At 46.3% G+C, this 23475-nt stretch overlaps 1 protein-coding gene across 1 annotated transcript in view; it reads left to right on the plus strand.

Annotated features, from left to right (window-relative positions):
- Positions 1-23059, plus strand: part of ADRA1D (adrenoceptor alpha 1D) — a 47718-nt gene extending 24659 nt beyond the window's left edge. The window contains exon 2 of the mRNA XM_075709564.1: positions 22491-23059. Within this exon, the coding sequence (XP_075565679.1) occupies positions 22491-23059 (569 nt within the window). The remainder of the gene's footprint in view (positions 1-22490) is intronic.
- Positions 23060-23475: the final 416 nt, after the last annotated feature.

Below are 23475 nucleotides of genomic sequence, written 5' to 3' on the forward strand. Positions count from 1 at the left end.
GAATATTGTCACTTGTTAAAAAAATAGCATCATTCATGTGATGCTGGAATTTTGCCACCCTCAAGCATGGCATGCTTTGTCGTGCCTTGCTTGATTTAGTGGCTTGGAAAAATCTCCGAATTTCTGACCAGACACTTGAAACCCAATGGGAGAGATGGGCACCAATGCCATGCTCTTTGCTGTTTTGCACAGAAAATCTGTTTGGCTATGTTTTTAGTAGTGGTTGGACCAGATACCTCCAGAGATCCCTTCCAAGCTCACTTGTTCTGTGCCTCTAAAATCAGATTCAACTGGAAAGCCATATAAGTAAGTAAAATTATAATTGACCTAGTTTGTTATACTTCAATTATTCCACTCTCAGCCTTTTGTTCCAGGATGTTAGGCCCATATCATTAGATAGTTGATGCCCACCTATGTCACGAAATTTCAGAGAAGTAAGCTGTACCAGTAAACTAAATGCCTAGGAAGTTCCCAGATGCTGAAACCAGCTGGCAGGTGACAGCCTTTATCTCGGCTAGTGAACACTCTTAGTCTTCAAAAGGGTGGCTGCATGCAAGCCGCCTGTTGGGAATGGACCTTGGGGCGTTCCTCTCCCACACTATGCCTTGTGCTGGTTGCAAGGGCCAAAGTCGTTCCTTTTTGCTTTCATGGAAGTGTCTGTTCCAGGGGTGGGGATGTTCATGGACAAGCTTCAGAATGACAATGAATATGCAACCAGGGAAAACTGGCTGGCATAGTAATGCTCCAGAAGTGCATGCCTCCAGGCATTTACATGGAGGGTAGGTACCTAAACTCTCATTACCATGCAGGATGGTGTGGGGCGTCAAACTGTTTCCATTAAGGATGTACTAGGATGTCCCAGCTAGCCTCCAATTTCTACTTCAGAAAGCAGCAGATCTCCTGCAGGTCCTGTGTCACAGTTGCCAGTCCTGTGTGAAAGTTTTGAATGTCCTATGTCATGCCAAACAGCACAAGGCACCTCTGTATGGACATCGGAATTGAGCCTTTCACTCACATGCAGATAACTGAATTTAGGTGTCAATTTGAGAGATGAATCCTACCCTTGAAGACCCCTGATAATCTCAGTCCCAGCTGTTCTGGCTCATTGAAATAATCTCTTTTATGCTTCCTGTCATTCAGTGGATCTCCTTTTTAAACAGTTTCTTTCAGTCCAACCATGAAGATTAACAAAGTCTAGTTATGGGCAAATATCTTGTCCACTCCCTCCATATCATTGCTTCTATTTATTCCAACAACTCCACCTTCAAATGAGCATTGACTTCATGTGCATAACTAGGTGAACATTGTGCAGGTCTCTTGGTTCTCCTGCTCTTTGCTATAGCATCCACTGTCTCCAGAGGCAACCGGGATCCACAGATCCTATCCTTGTTTTAAATGCATGTGCCACTATCAAGGAAGGACTCTGAGCTGACATTCACATTTCTTTACTGAAACAGGACTCAGATGTGTCAGTCTTTTCATTTGTCCATGTTTTTCCCTAAGCATGGAGTAAGGGCACATCTGCTGAATGGCTTGCTGCTTTGCTTTCCAGAAGAGTTGAATACAGCACCTCCCCATGCATTTCCAACTGGGGAATTACATAGAATTCATGGGGCTGTGAAAAGTAGGTTGCAGAGGAGTGGTGCAAATTCTGATCTTTGGCTCTTCCATGTTTGCTTTGCTGGCACAAAGCTGAAGTCAGGAGTTGTCCACCCCCGTCTCCTTCCCTGTTAGCAAAGAGCTGGGGGAATGACCTGACTGCTCTAATGGGACAACCTTCCTGGTGAGCCTGCAATAAAACTTGTCATTGCTGTAAGCTGCCATTCAGGTCTATGAGAGAACTTCATAGGAGAAGTAGTTTGGAGAAACAACAAAGTTTTGGGCACTGCACTTTTTTGGAAACAACTTGAGCACCGTAACAGCTTGAAATGTCTATTACAAGCTGACCTTTTCTCTTCAAGAGAGTTATGGAGGTACAGGGGAACCTCTAACTCACTTTCTGCAATCTAATTGTCTTTGCTGTTGCTATTGTCTCTTCTACTACCGATGCACCTCAGCCCAGTCCTGGATATCTATTTCTGCATTGATATGGCATCTGTCACAAGATGTTGTGTGCCGAGACCTGTCAGCAAATCTGAAATGGGTTTGCTTGGATCTAGGATCAGTCGAGGCTCAACTCCATGCCTGGCAAGGAGCTGCTTTTCTGCTCAGACATGGACTTAATAGTATTAGTACTGGCAGTGTATTGATGTTTTGTAGTTACTTCTGAGAGGTATTAAAGAGGTTATCAAACCAGGGCAAGCACAGCTGAGCTAAACTGAGTTTTCAAGCTTGGAGGACAGTAGAAAAAAAAATACACCTGAAAATGCTCAACCCTAGAAATTAGGCATTGGGCAGCCACACGGTTCTGTGCAGTTTTGGAACTAAATAAGCCCTACTTTCATGGAAAATTCATCTGTGGAGTGATTTGAGCTTTCCAAGTGTAATGGGAGGATCCAAAAATGCTCAGGGGTGCTAGGGAAGGCCTCACCTCCAGATATCCAAGGTTGAAGGCAGAAGTGCCAAGCCTCATACTGTCTGTGTTTTGGGCCCCATATACAGGAACAGCAGCCCAAACACCTTTTTCTTCATGCGCACACCCCAACACACACGTACATAAAGATTTTAAGTAAGAGCTTGGTTCAGTTAGAAAAGCAAATTTTTTTTAAACAGCAAAGGAGTTGTCTGGCTGCAAACAGTAATTACTGCCCAGTTCCCTGCTGTCTTGGGTCATGCACTCTGGAAGTCGGATGCATATGCTGAAAAGACCAGGGGATCCGAATGATGCTATGTGGCCTGATGCATAATTGGGAGATAGCATCCATCGGCATATACAGTGTTGGAATAGATGGGATCAGGGAATTTATCTGCTTTCCTCTAGAGACAAATGCCAGGAGGTCACTCTGTGTGTCATCAGGCTTAGCCCAAGAGAGAGTTCAGCATCCAAGGTACACTTGGAATAAAATTTATTTATTAAGGCACTCAGCAGCAGTGATTGCTTGGCAGGCAGTAGAGACACAAGACCAGGCCAGGCTCTGGTGTAATTCTGCAACGCCTCTTAGAGCTGCAGCTGGCTCCTCATTGTAACAGTCTGCTCCTCTCAAAAAAGGGGCACAGCGGTGAGAGAGAGATCCAAAGCGCTGGGTGGGCCTGTAGATCTAACTCCTAGAAAGGAAGACTGTTGAGACACAGGTGTGATTTTTCATAGCCTCATGTACTCCCCTTTCCAGCCATGTGGGACAAGTCCAGCACTGCAGCTCCAGCTGGAGATCTAGCACCAAGGAAAATGTGTTTGCTGGTCTGCAATGCTTTTGAAGATACTTGCTGAAAAAGAACCATCCCCTTCCCTCATAGTCTTATGCTGACATGCTTCCATGGGACATAAGAGTCTCAGGTCCCAGCCACTACTCTTCCACATTCACATTCAGGCTTTCAGCCTGTCTATTCTATACCCCAAAAAGCATCCTGGCTAATTCATCAGAGATATTATTATTATTATTATTATTATTATTATTATTATTATTATTATTATTATTATTATTATTATTATTTTCTTAATATTATTTTTGTTTTGCAAAGTGGACCAGCTCTGGCTGCCCAGTCTGAGCCAGAAGAGCAGTCAGGTTTTGAAAGTACCAGCTCTCAGGGATTTCCCTCAGCATCTTTCAGCGAGAGGTCCAGGTGACTTTCACCCCAACTGAGTCACTGAGGAGAGCAGCCCCATCTCTCTGGGCCAGCAGGAGGTAAAGGGACCTCTCAAAGACAGAAGCAAGGTGGTGTTTACTGAAGACTCAGACCTCATGACTGCAGGGAGGAAAAAATAATATCCCAGATATTTCTGCGCTACAGTCATGGGATTTGAGATCTTTTTACGGGAAAGCCTGAATCTCTTACAAGGTATCTGATGCCTGGAGCCAAACAACTCGGCTAAGGTGAAAAAAGCCACAGTAACAACCTCCTTTTGCATGGATGTACATGGCCAGGCATGAAAGGGACAGATGCACTCACCCTGAGAGATATTTGAGGACAGCTTCCTTGTTTTCTCACTGACCTACCTTCATGGGGCTGAGATATCCTCATTGAGGGAAACTGGTATATTCCTGGAAAAATATGAAAGCAGCTGTGATGTCATCCCATCACTTACTTTTGTCCCTGTGGCTTACCTTGAAGACTTAGGCTGGTTTCTGGCATGGATAACTCCATTTCTGAGGTTCTTAGCAGATTTCTACGTCACTTCTAATGGGTGGCAGGAGCATGGCAAAGGAAAAGGCCACAGGCAGCCAGCATTGAACAGGAAAGCCAAGGAAACAGGGTGGAAACCTTAGCAAAAAGCCAAGGAAATAGGGTGTTCCTGCACGTTAGGGAGAGGAATCAGGTAGAGGGAATGGAGAAACAAGGTAGTCACCTACCCACCACCAAGAGGAGAAGCAATGCAGGGTGATGGGAGCACTGGGATGCAAAGCCTCCCAGCTCCTAGCGTTGATGCTGCGCAGGACTCCAGCGCCACTGAGCAACTGGCAGAGTCTGCCAAGTGCTTGCAGGCAGGGCTGCCCTGGGTTTGATTTTCCTCATTTGGGCATGGTCAGGAACGAGCATGTGTCCTTTGGCACCTGTCCCTGTGAGAGTGAGACGCAACCGCGGAGAGGAAGGCACAGGAGAGAGTCACTGGCAGAGGCCATTTGTTTGCCCTGACAGGCAATAGAGGATATTTTGGTGGGGGCCTTAGGACAGTCTCCACAGAGAAAACACAAGGTTTAGGAAGGAGAAGGGAGATTTTTTTTTTTTAATAAGCCATTTTGGTTGGTTGAGGGTTTTTTGTTCTCTTAGTCTTGGTTATACATTTTCTGCTGGACTGAGAGGGGAAAGCTCACAGGTCAGGAGAAAGGGGTGTTATTAGAAAAGCTCTTTTTCATGGAGTTTTACATCAATACATCTGCTCTTCCAGCTCCGTTGGGAGTCCTTAGAAGCACTCCCAGGTGGGCTGTGGCAAGGCAAGGCAGGCAGTCAGGCACCAAACACCACAGCACAAGGACACCCAAGGCTTCTCCCACCAGCTGTCCCCAGAGCTGCAAAGCAGTATTAGCATGTCACATATTGATTTCTTTGGCAGCACAAAAAATGAAGCTTTAATGATGCTTGGACCTGAACGACTCTTCAAAGCTGGCTCAGGTCTCTGCTCATGGCATCTACAGCTTGCTTTGAGAGGAAGGACCCAGAAAGTGCTCTGTAGTGCTTATTTCTTCCCAGCTTTGTTTGCTCTGGATAATTTCTAGCACACCAAAGGATATTAGCTCTGGATGTGAGAGTGTGGAGAGACCAACTGGTCTCAAATACCAACACTGTAGCATATTGTAATTAATTAAATGTTGACACGGTCCCCAACAAGCAAAACCTTCATTATACTCTATTAAACCCCTTGACACAGATACTTGACTCATTGTCAGTCCCTCTAATTAAGATCAAATGCATAGAAATGTAGGCATCACAGCATACGTGTGTCAAACGCAGGGAAAGATCTCGCAGCGGGGAATAAAGGTCCACTGCTATTCCCAATTAAAGCAGTTTCTGGAACAGACCAACTGTTTCCCAAACAGTTCTTGCACTTATCATGTCTGAAGACCCTCTGTGACATGACGATTTTTACAATTCTTCTATATTCAAGACCTACCACATTTTGGAATGGAGTTTGCTAATCGTAGTCATAGTTTGCAAGGCTAGAAGGGACTGCTCTGGTGATCTACTGTGATTTACAGGTGACTGCAACCCTAAGCGCCTCATTCAATAATTTTGTCAACTCCCCCATAACTCAAAAACAGTTTTCTCTTTAGAAAGACACCCAGCATTAACTCAGGACTGCGAATAATGGAGAACCCCTGTCTTTAGTTATGCTTTTTCCAGTTGCTTTATATCCTTGCTATTAAAAATGCTTTCTTTCCAGGGTTAAATTGATCTAGCTATAACTTCAAGCCATTAAATTTTTCTACCATTCTTGCCTAGATTAAAGATACATTTGCTATCAGAAACAACTTCCCCTGTATTTCACTGCAATGCATGAGCAAGTTGCTTCAATTTCTCCTCGATAATGCCAATAGATCAAGATCCTTTAATGTCATGCTCTAAGTCAAGTATTCCAGACCTTTACATTGTCTCGTAGAGGTCCTCAGAGCAATTTCTGTCTCCTTGGCTTCTTTTCTGCACTGTGGGCACTGAAATGGGACATGATTTTCCATATGAGCAACCTCCATTTTTCAGTCTTCCTTGGTCTGGTTCATCTGTTCCTGTTCTTGGCTTTTTTATGATCTGAGCCTGTGTTGTTGTTATTAACGCTCCATGAAACACTGCTCCTAGGTGGATCACACATGCCTTTTTGCCAACAGCCTTGACAGCCTTTCTGTGAGGTAGACAGCTGTAAGAGCAAGTCATTAACTGTTACGGAACAGAAAGGTATTCTTCTAACAAACCATTTCACCAAAACATTCCCATGTGCTACTCCTCCGGGCGGGCATGAATACTGGTCCAGAACTGACAGTATTGCTAATGTATGCAATACTGGGATTGATATTGGGAACCCTCATGTTCAGAAGATATTTTCATGCTTAATGGCCCTCAGTTTAATGAGAGTTCAATGTATAACTACCTTTAAAATCTGTGCCGTGACATTTATGTTAGGGATCATCAGATGGCTTAGCTTCACCCAGTATTACAAGATATTTTTCTCTAGGTACAAGCAAGTTGATAGCCTTGAAGAATCATATCACTGGTGTTGTCTGAGACAGAAGGTTTCAGTTGCCAGGGAAATTGCTCTTTTCAGTGTTTTGAATATCTGGAGGCAATTTGTAGGCGATCTGCATTGTAGGGAAGTTGGGTCCTGTCTCACAGCAAATGTAGAGTCACTTTACCCAGCCATAGATTCATTGCACAAGACAAGAGTGAACACCTCTGCTTGAAGACCTACTGACCAAGACATCCTGGGGACCCACTGGGAGCCCCTTGTTGGACCCCAGACTCCCTGCCTCTAAACAACTCTGCTGGTGGAAGTGCACAAGCAAAGCAAGTTATATGTGGCATGTTTTTTTGTTCCATTGACATGAGGACACATCAAAGTCTCCTAAGAGGGAGGTGGCAAGCCAGAAACTAGTTGGTGATGATGGAAGAAGAGGAGATAATAATTACCTGGGATAATACCTGTCTTGACAGGGGCTGTCCACAAAGGCAGCACTTTCCTAAGGAGGGGTGGAAAGTCCACTTAGGGTCACTTCCCTGGAATGAGAAATGAATATGCAAAATTAGTATATCCAAAAGTTAATTAGGAGTCAAGGCCACATCAAGACAGGGAGTGCACCCCACATCCCATGTCTATTACTTCTGAGCAGTGAGTGAAGAGCACAGGAGGCAAAAAGGCTTGTTTATCTAACAAAAAGGCAAGAGAGGGGCAGACAAATCTCTCATGGGAGGTACTCAAATTGCCATGAAAATTGAATGCAAATTTCCATCCTTTCCCTTCAGGATCAGAGATTAAAAAAGAAATAGAGATAGGGCAGAGATGGAGCAGGAAGCATGTCAGTGTAGAGTGAGCCTCATCACCATAATGAGGTGCTTTGAGACACTCATGTCTTCTCAGCAGAGATCCCATTGCCCTGAGCAGGCATTTAAACCAGGCAATGCAGCAAGTTTCTTGCATTCTCTCTCCTGAAATGTCTCCCTAAAACTCCATGTGGCTGTAAAGCTTAAACAAAACCACCATGATATGATGGTTGGTCTGCTGCTATGTTTCTTGGTCCTTCCCAGCATTGTTTTTGTACTTATCCCAGGCTCAGCTCTATGGCTAAGACAATGAGGCAACCAGTTTTTGCCTCTTGTGTCGTTTTACTTTCTGTTCAGCCATGACATCCAGGTGGATTGCTCAGGTAACAAAAAATATGAATAGTCTGGGTTTTCTGGTCTTGCCACCCCTTCCCACTGAGAGGTCCTGACACCATTGCGCATGGTTTTATCATGCCACCTGCTCTGCTGGAGACTGCTCTACTCCAGGCATCACAAGCTCTCTCCTCTCCTAAGTGGTGCAACCCATGCAGTTTATCCCATCCATGCTGCCAGATGTATTGCTGTGGATCACAAATCCTGGGATAAAATCTTGTGTGTGCTGCAGTCATGCAGGAAACCCCTGCTGGGCATTAGGTAGCAAACACCCGCTTTGGGGACGGGTTTTCCCACCACTCTGTGTTTGTACAGCACCAAGCATAAAGATTGGTCCCCCCATCACATCAATGCTAGCAAATAAAAGGGATCAGCGTCAATTTGTTAGCCATGTGCCTGGCATTGCCACAGCTAAACCCTCCCAAACAGGGATCTGCATGCAGGTACCTCCCTTGGCTCTGCTACCCACTGCACCATGACCAGTCCAAAGTCATGCCAGGGTCCATGCTAACAGCCTGGGTGCCCCTCGGTCGAAATCTGGTCCCTTATCCTGTCCCTGTTCACTGTACTCACAGAGATACGGCTTAAGTGCATCACTGCCAAATAACCGGATAAGAGATGTACAGCTGGTCAGATCAGATGGATGACATGACACTCCCCATGGAGATGGGGGAAAGCACCAAGTAAAAGGGATCCTTCACAGGCAACTGATGCGGCATTAAACAGGAGACTTTATCCCTTCAAGATAACGGCTTCAGGAACTGTCGGGAATGATGACGATGTTGTTATCTGTTATATTTTTGGAGCCCCATTACACTGACCCATTGTTTTCTGAGCGGGGGAAAACATCTCTTTTTCAAGTGAAACATTTTTAGAGCTTGGTATCAGCTGAAAGCTGGCTTTCAGGGCTGGGGAGAGACAGACTAACTCTTTCCTATCTCCCCTGAATAATTCCAGGTTGGGGGAGAAGAAAGAGATTTTTTTTTTTTTTTGTTACCCTTCTTGTCACACAAAAAAAAAACAGAAAGAAAGAGAAGGTGAGCGATGAGAAACTCTGCAGGTTTTTCTATGCAGTCTAACACAAGAAGGGCTGTGCCTTGGAGCTGGGTGAGGAAACAGGGCAGGCGTTGGAGGATTTTCCCCTCCAAGCCTGAAAAGAAACAAGAAGTTGGCTGGCTGGTCTTGAATAACCCCTCCTGAGCCTTCAAAGCCAGTCCTGATTTTTCATCAGAGCTGAAAATATCAACCTCCCCCAGCCTTTCTTCCCCACCCTTTCCTCCGCAACGTCACAGCGCCGGGGTCCAGCGGTGCGGCTCTCTGGAGGATGCTGTTCAGCATCCTTCACAGCCAGCGACATGGGGAGGGGGGCACGGGCTGAGTGCAAGTGCTGCGGTGCCAGGCTCCACGGCCGGTGACGTGCTGTCTGCCCAATTCTGATATAAACAGAACGTCCTTGGGACCGGCACGGTGGAAACGTGCTGAGGAAGCTCCCACACCTCCCCTGATAGCGTGTTTTCCAAACACTGGCGTCCCGCCACTAGCAAGTTCTCCAGACTCGGGGCCACCAGCTTTGCCAGCAATCAGCTTAAGTAAACCTTCCACTGTAGCATCCTTCTAGATCAATGGTCTTATCTCTGGGTCCTGGTGATGTTCACCTACCCAAGGTGAGTTCTTGCTCACCCCAGGCTGTAAAGTCAGGTCTCATGCATTTTGCCCTGGGGGGAGAATTTTTCCCTGGGTTGGGTTGGGCCCAGTGAAAAATTGCCTTTTTCCTTTGTGCAGCTTGGATCTGGCTTCGGTGTACATAAAATGCCATGTGTTCCCAGCAGGATTCAGCCCTTCCAAGGCCTACCCCACAGCCAAATCTGATCTACATATTTAGGAGCTTGTAAACAGGACAGGGCGGGTGAGTTCACATTCTTAGAAAACCAAGTGCAGAGAAAAGAACTTCTGAGTTGGAAAAACAAAGAGTAGTCTTGGGTCCGACCCAGCAAACACAGTGGTTTTTCCAAGACTTGGATGACTTGCTTGAGAATCATTCCCCTCCACTCCTTTTCTACAGGATTTCCCAAGCTTGCTCTTTAGTTGGAAAAAATAGACGTTTTCAATGATTCTGACCAGAGTGGAGGAGACAGCTTGATAGAAAGGGATGTTTTATCTTGGAGGTGAGTTGAAGCCAGGCTTCTGTTTGCAGTAGCCACAGAGGAACAGCAGTTACTTGCCTTTAAAGGGAAGCTTAAGGAAGCTATTAAAAGGAGTTGCACAGAAGCAGTCAGTTGGAGTGCTCAGCACAAAGTGCCGTTGTGTTTGCCAATAAATGCAAGAACCAGTAGTCTAGAACAGTAGTTCCCAAATTGTGGTCTCCAGACCTTGATGGTCCATGAAGGCTTGGTAAACGGTTCATGGAAAACCAGTTTGTAAGGGAGCCAGCCAGTCTGCAAAAAATGATGAGGATTAACAGGTTTGGGTTCAGAAAAGCTGGAGAACCACTGGTCAAAAACTCTGTACTATGTCCATACACTATTTATAGATATAGAAGCAGATCTTTATGGCAAGGGCTCAAGAAACATTTTTGCAATTTTCTTGCAAAAGAAGTTTTGATCACATTCTGTGAAATAATGTGTCAAAGGAGTTATCAGAGGGCTAAGTCACAGCAGTGCCTCTACTAACTTGCCCATCTTGCTGCGAAGTTTGTTATTGCTTCTCTTGTCATAATACCTAGGGTTTCCTCAAGTAGATTATTGTGGTGACTCTTCAGCTGACTCCACAGAGTCCTTTTTGGTGCCTCTCTTCCTTGGTTATTGGTGATTATTCTTAGTTCAGTATGTATTTCATCAAGTTCTCTGCCCTCTCTATACAATATTTTCATTTCTCTAAATAACAAAGCTGATGCTCATGAAGTTATTGTTGATTTTTTTATAGTCTGTGAAAGGAACATTGTCTTGAAAAGGGAGGTCATGTAATATTTCCTAATATTGATTAGATGTTACATTTGTGGGAGGTCTATCAGGAACCTCTCCCAACGCTTCCACAGTCTGCAACCTCCACCCAGCTGAGAGCATCAATTCTTCCCTCTGTTTATCTCAGGCTTTGAAAGCTAAACCCTGTAAGATGGTTTCAGGTTATATCAGGATAGTGTCTCAGCTGGTTGGTCAGCCACTGAGGTGCCTGGGAAAAGGACTGAAAAACAGATTCACTGGATTGCCAATGGAAGCTGGTTGGGATCCCAAAAGAAGTAGAAATTCCCCAATAACCCACACACATCCTTTTACAGGAGCTTTTGGACAGACAGGAATGGGAAGGCTACATTCCTAACCAACCCCACGTTGATCTTTGCCTCCATTCCTGATAAATCCCATGGAAGAATTTATGTTCCTGACTAATTCTGCAGCCCATCATGAAGGGAACAGAAACCCGCAGCAGGCACTGATGATAGCGACGTCCTGTGCTGCTGGGTAGCTTCTGCTTGTGTCTCCTAAAAAAGGATCACTTGAGGCAATTCTTCTTGTCACAGAGTGAGGAGAGGAAGACTTTTGGGTTGTGGTGGGGGTGACATACTGCACTCCCAAACCACCTGCCATAAGACTCCAAAGCAAGGAGTTAATGGTAGCCAACCTCCTTTGCTTCTCCACACATAAAAGTACTGGATTAAAGGTCTTTGGCCCTGACACTGACTTGGCATAGCACAGGTTTGCTTGGGAGATGGAGAGGTCAAAGCCCAAGGCAGTTTGTCATTAGTCATATGACATACATTTTGCTGAGCTGGATTTGGTGCCAGATTAAAAGTCAGACATCCAGGGCTCAATTCAGTAGCCTAAACACCAGTCTCTAGTGTCACCTGAATCACCCCGGTGTCCCTGAGGCACTTGCACAGGTCTGGCTGATCTGATACAATTTCCAGAGGACCCACACCCTTTTGAAACATTAGCAGTAGACGAAGATAGGTTGGGGTGTCTAGAATGACGCTAGCCTCCTGTGTTTAACGAACCGAGTCACACCAGTGAGACAGCAATGCAAGCATCAGGAAGATAAGGACATAGCTTCCTACTGCGAAGTTACAGTCTACCAAAAGAGACCATTACGCAAGCCATTAGTTAAGGACAAAGTTAGCCATGGCTGAGAACTTACGCAGTTTGCCATCATAGTCTTTGTGCCACAGGGCTTGAATAAGCAGCGCCTCTGCTTATTGTTATTTGCAACCTATGCCTATGCTTGGATATTTGCCCATGACACATCCTACCCACGGTTTACTCCTGCTGCAGATGGCAGCCAGTCAGCTTCTCTGTAAAGGCTTCCCTTCCCTGAGGGCTGGTTGTACTGGCTGTGTTACCCAGAAGTGTGCCCGAGATGCCATCATGCAGAGAAGAGACTCCCAGGCACAGATGCAGCAAGACCTTCACGCTCAGGATGTCCCCGCGTTTGCTTAATGGATAGCCACAGGAGTGCTCCTCTCGTGAATGACACGCTGATTTTTTGCATTGCCCTGGAGGGAACCTAGCAACCCTGCACGGCCATTGTGTTCATTCAGATCCTGAGCCAGATGGAAATTTTCTTTCCAAAGGCCGCCCCATGTGTGTTTCCTCTGTTTAACCATCCAGGCAGGAATCACACTGCAGTCTCTGCTGTGCTCGCTCTAACATCATCACGCAGATTCCAGTCTTCTTCCTGCTCAGACAGCAAGACAAGAGCTCTTGACATGCAACTCAGTTATCCTGACTTTTTCCTTCTCCCAGGAGACATTTTTTCTTTCTTCATTTGTATCTGGCAAATAAGAACCTTCCTGATATCTGCCTTTGGATTTGCCAGATTGGCCAATCTTCCAGATTTTTTTTTCCTATTTTTATTTTTGTCCTTTTGCTGAGTCTCATGATCTTAAGATTTGTTTTAAAGTCCTCTTTGTGGCTGGAGCCAGGCTATTATCTGTGAATTATTAAGGAATAGGCAGGTAGATACACATATATCATTCCCAAGCGTAAGAAACACTGCAAAAATATTACCTTTAAGGGAGTCTGTACTAGAAGTCAGATGAAAAAAGCCTACATCTTTACCTTCTTTTTAATTTTGTGACTCATTTTCAAAGCCCATCTTCCTACTGACCCTGCTGTGTTCAGCATTGTCTGTGGCCCTGAATCTGCTGCCCAGCCCTTCTTCTTGGAGGATGAACCAAGCAGATGAAAAGGCTATTCCTAGGCTGGGCAGTATTGAGATGAGTTAATGGACAGCTTCATTTGAGGGCATGGAGAGGGCAATGTCTAATACCAAGCTTGGGGCTACTAAACCCTCTGTACAGTCCCCTTTCAACACTGAACCAGCCATGCTCTTCATAGAGCAAGCAAAGAACTCATGATGATGAGCTCATCAGGTGGCCCAGGATTAATGGTCAACAGCAGTCCTCAGACAGAGCCCAACTCCTGGCTTCATCACAGGAGCTGATGAGCCAACATCACCTTCCACAACGTGCAAAGGAGATATTTGGTCCAGCTCTTCATTCCTTTGTGAAAGCGTTGCCTTAACCATTTTAAAAGCATTGTTATGCAGTGAGCTTGATTTGCAGTATCCAAGCTCAGGTGTGGTTTCAAAATCTCTCTCCCTTTCTTCTGCCTGGTCCTGTCAGAGTAGGGTCCACAGAGCTCCCATTAAAAATCAAGAAGCAGGGAAAAGCTCTCAGTCCTCATCCTGCAGACATATATACTTCAAAAGGATGGTTTTGTCATCACACCACAAGGCTACAGAGTTGGAAAACAAGGGAATCCCTTCTTGGCCCTTCTACAGACCCAAGGCTCTATATATCTGTCCATCAACCCCTGTGCAGTGGCAGACAACAATCTCTTAATTATTCCTTTATTATCTTGAGCACAACTTTCTTCTTTATAGATCCCTAATGAAAGATGGAATTATTCCTTTATTATCTTGAGCACAACTTTCTTCTTTATAGATCCCTAATGAAAGATGGAAGGCAGTATATTCACTTCAGGGCAATGAAAGTTTGTACACGGTGCTGGCATGGCACATCCAGGTCCTTGGAAGGAGGATGCAATGAATGTGATGACTTTCTGGATATTTTCTGCTGCTGCATTCAGCTGTGTGTCCCCAGATGAAGGATCAGTGCCCTCCCAAGAAACTTGGCATATCGAACATTCTTCGGGCCCCCTCGCCTGTCTATAGTATAGCATAAGCACATTCCCAATGGCATCTAGCAAATGACAAGTTTAGCTACTTTCTTTCTCAGGAACCAAGCTAACTAAGGGTCATCTATGTTGCTAAAAAAAATAAATAAATAAAATAAAAAAAAATAAAAAAAGCCCCCCAAGCAAGGGCTGTAGACCAGACTAGAGCAGACTAAGTACTTTATAGCACCCAGCCCAAAGCGTCTCTTGGGCCCCATGCAGTGCCCCAGTGGTCCTACAATATAATTACCCTCTTGTGGGAGTTGTGAATCTCTGGAAGAGCAGGGGTTGCTGTGTGGCAGCCCACCAGAGTGGATCTTCAATCTGAAACAGATGCTTTGCATTGCATGCCCTGTGATGTGGCATGAGGGCCTATGGAGTTAATTAAGGGTGCAGAGACTGCTGGGACAATGTTAGAGGACTGCATAGTCAAGTCTTTATGGCGTTTTGGGAATGGTGTCTGGAGCAAACTGTTCCCTGGACAAAATTTATCTGGAGAGGTCTAGCTAGACTACGCTAAGCAAATTAGCACTGTGAATAGTCTAAGACTTGAAATTATTCATTAGCTTTCTGTTAGGTAACAGGGTAGATGTACCTGTGTGGGTCTTCACTTTGCCACCCTTCACCACTATGGAATGCTCACTGGTAAAATTTTTCCAGTGATGAAAGTTCTATCCTGCACTTGAAAGAAACTAATGCATGGGAGGTTTTGGAGACTCCTCCTGAGAGGAGAAGACCACCAGATGCCAACGACATTAAGGGTGAAATCCATCAGAAGCAACCCTGTATGCCCATGATGTGGATGCCCATGAGCCAGGAGTCTGGGTCCATATCCGAGACCTTGTGTGATCTGAGCTTTAGGATGAGCTGTATCATTGCCTCCTCTCCACAGAGTTGACTGACTAAACCATTGACTATAAGAGAAGCCCAGGGACATGCTCAGATACCTAAATTCGGTTAGGTAACTCACAGAAGTTACCCACAGTTTTCAGGAAATTCGATGCCTCAGAAACATCCTCATGGCAATGACTCCCATTAGTGGTCCAGATTGATGGGATTTCTTTGAGAAAAGCTCCACCGTGGGCTTTGAGGGGAATGAAGGGCAATTTCAGCCAAAGTCCTACTGATGTGCTGCAACTTAGAGGAAAGCTTTGGAGACATCAGTAGGACCATACTGCCTACGAGATTAGGGGACAGTTTGGGGCACTGTGAATTAGACCAGTAAATTATCAAAACAAGGCTCTGCTGCATTATCCTTCTCTTGCTGACAGGCAGATCGCAGTCAGTCCTCAAGTTTGAGATCCTGCTTGAGATTGTCAGCGTTTTCCAGAGCCCTCAACACCCCCCAGGCTGGCCTCTCCTGCCTTTACAACCTCCCCAGTGCCCCCCGCCTAAACCATGTTTCCCTGAGACCCATCACACCACAGGCTGCCCTCCTGCTCCATGGGGACCCCGCACACCAGGTATGCACACCCTACCATGGGCTTTGGCATTGCCAGGGGCTCCCCAAGAGGGCGTCTCCAACCATCGACTTGGGACAACGCAACACTGCCGAGAAGGTCAGCAACGGGCAGGGGAGGGGTGGCTTCTCCCTGCTTTTCTTCCTGCTCAGATCAGGGTGCAGAAGTTGGAGCAAGCAGTCATGCCTACACGCAGAGAGGCACGCAGGCAGCTCATCGGGGCTTTCACTGGCGTGACGGAAGCTGTCGCTTATCTGTGACATTGTTTATGGGGTCAGCTGGAAGGCTCACAGGCCTGAGGAATTCCGCCCGATATCCCAACGCCATCGTCCTCCAGGGAAAATGCCGGAGTCACTGCAAACATGCTGTCCTCCTCCCTACGCCAAACAGCTCTTGGATCCGTCCTAGGAGGGCAGTGAACTCTCCCATCACTCCAAGACACGCCACCAGCTGCAAGGAGGTGTTAACCCTCTAGGGACCCTGAAAAGCCCACAGCTGCCCAGTGGAAGTGGTCAATAGTGGATGGAGGAGAAGTTTAAGAAAGACTGGTCAGAAGCTGAGACTCCCAGTCCCATACATAGGCAGAAATCCTTACTGATATCCAGCCCGCTCTCCCATAGCTTGGCAGATGCATTAGGGAGGTTGTCCATCATGGGAGCCCGGGAAGGAGCTGGCAAGGAGGGATGTAAGCTGGGTAATGAGCAGAAAGTGGCAGCTTATTATTACTTTGGACCAGATTTAATTAATTTACCTTGTGAGAGCCAGAAAAAAAGAAGGAAGAGACTGACTCTTTCTTTGGCCAGGAGAGCACACGGTGAGCTTCGGCAGCTATGGTACCTCCTACATCAGGGTTTTTCCTATACCAGCTGCAATTCTCTGGACTTGCTGCTCTGACAGATCCGGAGGGAGTCCTCAGCCCCTTCCTAACCTGTGAGGCCGCATTCAGGAGAAGCTCAGGTGATGGGGCACATGTCCCCCCATGGGCCTAATCATATATGCAGATTTCTGGAGCTTCCTAACTCAGGAACAGAGTAGTTTGTGCCTTGGTAGATTATTTCTTTTCCATGAGTTTGGCCAATCATTTTTAGCATTCACAGCCTCCTGCTGCAGGGACATCCACAGCTGAGCAACGTGCTGTGAGATGAGCCATCTTCTCTTCTTTGTTTTTAACCTACCACCTGCTAGTTTCCATCTCCTGTGAAGCCCCTTGTAGTGGAAAAGGCAGTGAGTAATAGCTACTTGTTTATCTTCTTCATGGCATTCCACCAACACCTGCAAGGTCCAACTCCTCATAAGCTATTTTTGTCCAGGGCCATTCCTCATACAAAGCCCACACCGAGCAACAGCAAGGCCCCTTGTCAGCGTGAACAATCCTGCTGGTCCTTACATTTCCCATTCATGGTGGGACGGCACTGGGGCGTGACTTTGTCACTTTGTTTCTCCCACCTACTATCACGTCTGCAGCATTTTTGTGCCATGGACGATTCAGGACATGCTGTAAAGCGGGGACCTTTTAAAACAAAGATGCCCCTGCCAACTGCAGCAGAAAGTAAGCCTGCTCACAGATTCTGGCTGCATACTGGGAGCCAGGGCCAGAATTTAGATTGGACTGGGTCCATTTTCATTTGTGCATTTGTCTTTTTTCTTGTTTTGCTTTATTTTTTTGAGCACTGAAAACTGGGACCAGCAACTCTCCAAACAAACCAGTGATATCACCTTTGAGTGAGTCATGGGGAGGGCAGGGTGGAGAAGTGCAGACAAGGAAAGGTCATGAGATTGTGCTCACTGAAACAACTTAAAAAAATGGGGTATGTGTTTGGATGTGTGGAGGGGAGATTGCATCCACTGGCCATCCAACACGGAGTGTCACAGCTTTGGGGAGCATGTCCATGGCTTCAGAGATCTGTAGCTGGCTGGGGTTTTTTTTCCCAGATATGAGCAAGGTAATTTTACCTAGGGGGAAAAAGAAATGCATAGGCACTCACACAGTGTACAAACATGTATGCACATCCTGCACACACACAAGCACTGTAAGAACACCGAATAAATTACTTCTTTGCTTTCACTTCAGAGCACATACCTTATTGGCTCAACTTTGGCACCACCAAACAAAAAATATGAAATTCAATCTTCAGATCATGTTTAGAATGAGTCCAGTCACTTTGCATGATGGGGGGAGCTTTCTACAGCTCACCTACGGCTTGCTTAATTTCTTAATGATCTTGAAGATAATTATGTAGGGTTACATATGCAGTCCTTGCTCAGACCCAGCTCTATCGCTAGGATTCAGACTCTGCAAGATGTGGACCGACCTTTTATAAAATGCTGAAAGGAATAAAGCCCCAAAAGGACTTTCAAGCCCCCAGCAGTATTATTATAAAATTTTTATTTATTAGGAGAAGAAAAAGTCCTCAGCAAGATCTCCATAAGCCAACATGGAGCCTTCTCAACAAGGCAGTGGGAAATACAAAGGACGAGGCTCTGCATCCCACCCTACCTGGGCACATCCTACACTGAGATACAACCAGGATCGTCCCTCCACCAGGAGATGAGCATCACTGGGTAGGCAGTCAGGGTGGAGAAGGGGCACCTCAGAGGTCCATCCCTACTGCCCAGGCTGTCTCTGAGTTTCACGTGTGGATTTGGTTAGGTTGGATGAACATTTCCCTGCTGAGAGCACTACCCCCAAAAGCAGCAGTCCCGTTCAAGCAGAGCAAGGGCAAGCCAAGCGTCTGTTGTCCTCTCCCTGTGAGGGCTCTGGGGTCCCAGCTGCTTCAGCATGACAGGGGGTTGCTGGATCCCAGCACACGTTGCATGCAGTGTCACTGCTCACCACATCAAGACCACCCCACAGGTGGGTGTCCCCAAGGTGGGGGTCAGCACCTCCTCTTTTGGAAAGTACACCAAGCTGTGCCATGAAGTGTTGAGCTGGGTGCCCAAGAGGGGTGTCCAGAGGGCTGATTTTGGGTGAGTAGGAAGAGCTCCTCTTTGAAGCAAGACCAGGTTTCACACACTTGTACTGTGACACAGGTCCTACAATATTTCAGCTTCCTGTTCTTTGATATTGCCCTGTTCTGGCTTTGCTGCTTTTGGGGCCAGATCATCAAAAAGGGCTCTTACACTGACATATCAGGCTAAAGTGCTGGTGCATCACTCTGTGTTGCTATACCTGATGTTTTACTCCCATTTTCTATTTCTGGACCTTGGAAGCATCCAACTGTGTTTCCTGAGCTCTTCAAGTGTCCATTACTCAGAACTGTCTTCCACATACCCTAACATCCATGTTTCTATATAGTAACCACTACAAAGCCCAGTTCAAAACCCCCCACTCTCAAAATGTTGTTGCATACTTGTGTGCATGAAAGCAAGAGCTAATTTCTTCCATACTTTACTCATTCCCTAAATAAGACCCCGCAACTCTTCCTTACGTGCAGCCTCCCAGTGCCTATCAAGAGTCTGATGCTCCAGCATGTACAAAGTTGCCAGCCAAGGACCTGTTCTGGGGACTCCCTGCCTAGTTCTGTTCATCCCAGTGGATCAAATGAGGAAACTATGGATGCACTCAGCACACGTCTCTTCCAAGGGGCACGCTTATTTGCATGGTAATGAGGATGGTAATGAGTCTGTTGTCTTCAGATGTACACAAGGTTCTAGCGGGTGAAAAACAGCCAAAGTTGAAAATCAGGGAATTCATACCCTTTTTACCTTTTTTTTTTTTTCTTTTCAATTTGCATTTTTTATCTGGATGCAAAAGACAAAGCATGTAGTACAGAAACTGTATTGTGCAATCAACCACAAAACACTAGATATAAGTTATTATTTTAACAGCCTGATGGCTGTTAAAGCAAGCACCAATCTCTTAAGTAGCCTGGCTCAAGTAGTAATTACTAGTCTCGTTTCTAAAGAGACCCTTCTTTTATTTGGTTTGTTACCATAGCTTTTTGTTTTCTTTTCCTCTCTCTTAAAGTTAAAAAATGCTACATAAAGCTGCAGCTCCTCTGAGAACCCAGTGCGCACTGCAAACAGGGTTCAGAACAACACTGTGAAAGAGATTATGGTAATTAGCCCCGTTCTGCAGTGGGGAAACTGAGGCACATAACTTTTCCCCAACAAAAGTATGAGCAGGATTACATACTTAATGAAGTCTTTCACCTGTCTTGGCCCCAAACGTTCACACTGAGCCATGTCAGGATCAAGGTAGGACAACACAGTTTCTTAGGGCTGAGAGCCAGGGATGCCCTTGCAGAGAGAACAGGGTTCTGGGTAGAGGCTGATCCCTGGACAGGCTGGCGAGAGGGTGAGTCCCAGCAGGAAAACAGACCATCTGCTACTGTCAAGACTTGAGATTGAGGACAGGAATATCAGCTGGGCTTGGAAACCCACAGCTGGTCCACATTGCCCAAAGCATCAGATGGTGCCTGTAGGTCCAGGGTGGTGGGTTGGGGGCAGTGCAAGAAAGGGAGAAGGCTCAAAGCTGTGGTCGGATGGAGAATGGAGGAGATGCTGCATGCAGTGCAAAGCGGGGTTGTCCCCAGCACCACTGGGGTGTTTAAAATTTCTTGGCTAAGCACTCAGGGGTGGCTTTTCTGCTGTGGTTAGAACTGGATGTGAAGCAGCCTAGCACCAACCTCTAAAGCTCACCACTGTCCCAGAAAGAGTAAACCTCTTTAATCAAAAACAACCAAGGTGGGGGCACTGCCTCTGAAAACCCCTAACCCTGGTGCTATTGCCTTGTTCAAAACCACAGGCTATGACACCGGTGGCTGCTCATTAAACTGCAAATGCCATTCATTTCCATGAAGGCCCCAGGTCTTTCCAGCACAGAGAAAGTGTGCTGCTTACTGTCCTTATTCAATGCCTTCTTCAGCACATATTGACAAACAGCAGGTGCTCCAGCCCTACAACTGGATTGGCCTTCAGCAGATATTTCAGCTGCATGGCTGCATCTCTGCTTTCCCTGCCTAACCATCAGAAAATGCTGAGATCTGTCTTTCTTCTCCCACGTCCCCATGATGGAACAGCCCACGTACCTAATGCTGAGTCTGGCTGTAATTTCTTCACTTTTTAGGGATGGCTGTAAGAAGGCTTTGCTGCAACCAGAGCTTTGAGTTTCTTGGATGATGGTTTTTCTCCAGCTAACAGCTTGGGGAGCTTTTATGTAGTGCCAGTCCTGAATTTCTGGCTGCTGGCACCTGTTTTACTGTTTTGACACCAGGCTTTTGAGCATAGGGAAAATAATAATGATATCCAGAGCTAATGTTATTTACTAAAATACAAATTAACGCTCAGTCACATGGCGGCACAATTTGTCATCCAGAGCTAAAATTAAAAGAAATTAAGGCTGAGTCAGAAAGTTATTTCAGATCTGACTGGGGAATGCTAAGTGATGGGACCATGTGGGAGCAACACTGACATCTTCTGGCTGCAAAAAAAATCTCCAGCTTTCTCACCAAGAAAACAGCGGGAACTTCCAGCCCAAAAGCGTAAATAGGGGTTGGGGTGGACAAAAGAAATTTTTCAAGTAGCCAGTACAAGCTTGAGGTGATGGGTATTATCTGAGCTCATGTTAAGTGTCCACCTTAGCATCACTGCAGAATTTGAACTGAGGGTGTTTGGCACTGATGATCCAAAATATGTGAGTGTAGTGTGTAAAGGGCTATTGTTCTTCCAGCAGTGCAGGTGACAGGGCTGTATCCATCCATTTAGATTGGATATTAGGAAAAATTTCTTCACAGAAAGGGTAGTCAAGCATTGGCACAGGCTGCCCAGAGAGCTGGTGGAGTCACCATCCCTGGAATTGTTCAAAAAATGGGCAGATGTGGCACTTGGGGACATTGTTTAGTGGGCATGGGGGTGTTGGGTTGATGGTTGGACTGATGATCTTAGAGATCCTTTCCAACCTTAATGATTCCTAGTTTTACTTTCAATAAAAATAATCCAGCCACCAAGCCAGGAGGCGTGGGGTTGCTACTCTGCCCTTAATTGGTTTAGTGGTGGAGTTGGCAGTGTTAGGTTAATGGTTGGACTGGATGATCTTAAAGGTCTTTTCCAACCTAAACAATTCTATGATTCTTTTACGTTGCAGTGGTGAGCTGTGCAGTGCAATGTGTAGGAAGAGGCAGGCACCAAGAACCAATCCATGCAAACCATTTTCTCTTGTCTGATCTGGAATGGGACAGGGCCTGGCTGCCTTGTGCTAATAAACCAGGAAGGCATGGGGGCCACTGAACCAGTTCACCAAAATGATACCCTCACCCCTGTTATAGGGTCTCAGAAAGCATCCCGGCCCCCAGGTATGGAGGACACCTCTTGGGTGCAAGTCTCCCGTGTCAATTCAGAGCAGCATGCCTGAACCCACAGTCAGGTAAACAGCTTTGGCCATGGGGCTGTTGGGTTCCTGCACCAGGACTTTCTCCTCGGGACTGGATCCCCTTCAAAACACAGTGCATGCTGGATTCAGAGGGCAGGGTTAGCTGGATGGTTATCTGGAGAGAGGTGTGAGAAGAATCCTCCATCCTCACCACCCTTCATACTTGTGTAGCTCCTGCAACAATTAACCGCCTCCCTCCAAGCTGTATGGGCTTGCCACGATGGCTCACAGCTGCATTTGAGGGTGCTGGGTCCATTGCTAGGAGCCCTTTCGCAGTGGGGCTAGGAGGCTCCCACCAAAGACATAGTATTAGCCATCATTATCACTTTAGGGTCGATGCCTTACAGTCCTGCAGTGGCCAGATCTTCACTGTGGTGGCAATGGCATTGCTAGCCAAGGACCTAATAGCAGAATCACACCTTCAGCCTTTTCTGCAGGTCTCACCTCTTCCAGACTGCACTGCCCACCACCCTTGCTACCCTGCGCTGCCATACCCTTCCCCTTCCTTTAACCATATTTCTTTTAATCTCTTCCAAGGTTCTTTTTTCCCATCTCTGAAGCCCTCCGAAATGGTCTTCAAGGTCATTTTCTGGCTGGGGTACTTCAACAGCTGTGTGAACCCCATCATCTACCCGTGCTCCAGCAAAGAGTTCAAGCGAGCTTTCATCAGGCTGCTCAAGTGCCAATGCCACCGGAGAAGACGGCCCATCTGGCGCGTCTACGACCACCACTGGCGAGGGGCCTCCATGAACAGCTCGGTGCAAGACTCTGAGACGGACCTGAGGCCCAGGATTAACACCCTGAACAGCTCGTTCATATTTAACTCCTCGTTTCAGGAGAGAGCCAGTAAGAGGCGAACACTCAGCTTCAAGGGCTGGAAAATGCTCACTCCTTTCCAGAAACCAGCATCCACCCAGCTGAAGGAGAAGATGAATAGCCTTTCTAATAAAATCCGGGGTGGTTCCAGCAAAGGGGGGGTGACAGCCATGTACAAAACAGAAGTGGAATCTGTCTCTATCGGGATCCCTCATGACTTCACGGAAACCATCGATTATCAAACCTATGACTTAACAGACTGCTGCGGGCTGCGAGAAACAGATATTTGAAGCCACCAGGACGCTGTCGATGGTTTCTGTCGAGGTATCTAGCAGAAGCGTGAAGGGATACCATCTGTGTGTCTGTCAGGCAGACTGGAAGCAGCAATCAGGTATAAAATGCAGTTGCCCAAAGGTTATACAAGCATCCCCCACATGGAGGTCAGCCCCTTCTCTGGCATTCTGGGATTACGGGTTCCTCAAATAAGATCCAGTGGCATATCCCATTTTATTGAGCCACGGCAGGAGAGGAAGATGTGGGGTAGAAATGGCCTTAGGACAAGAGCTGTTTCCTCCATTGGATGGTTATCTTTGAGTTTAGAAGAAGCTGTGTAATTAAGGGAAACCAGAATGTCTCCTTTGCCTTAAAAACACCACCACAAAATCTAATGGAAAGATCAAACCCCAGAAGATGCCAACCCTGCCTT

This window comes from Pelecanus crispus, chromosome 4, assembly GCF_030463565.1.
Source record: "Pelecanus crispus isolate bPelCri1 chromosome 4, bPelCri1.pri, whole genome shotgun sequence".
Classification (NCBI taxonomy): Eukaryota; Metazoa; Chordata; class Aves; order Pelecaniformes; family Pelecanidae; genus Pelecanus; species Pelecanus crispus.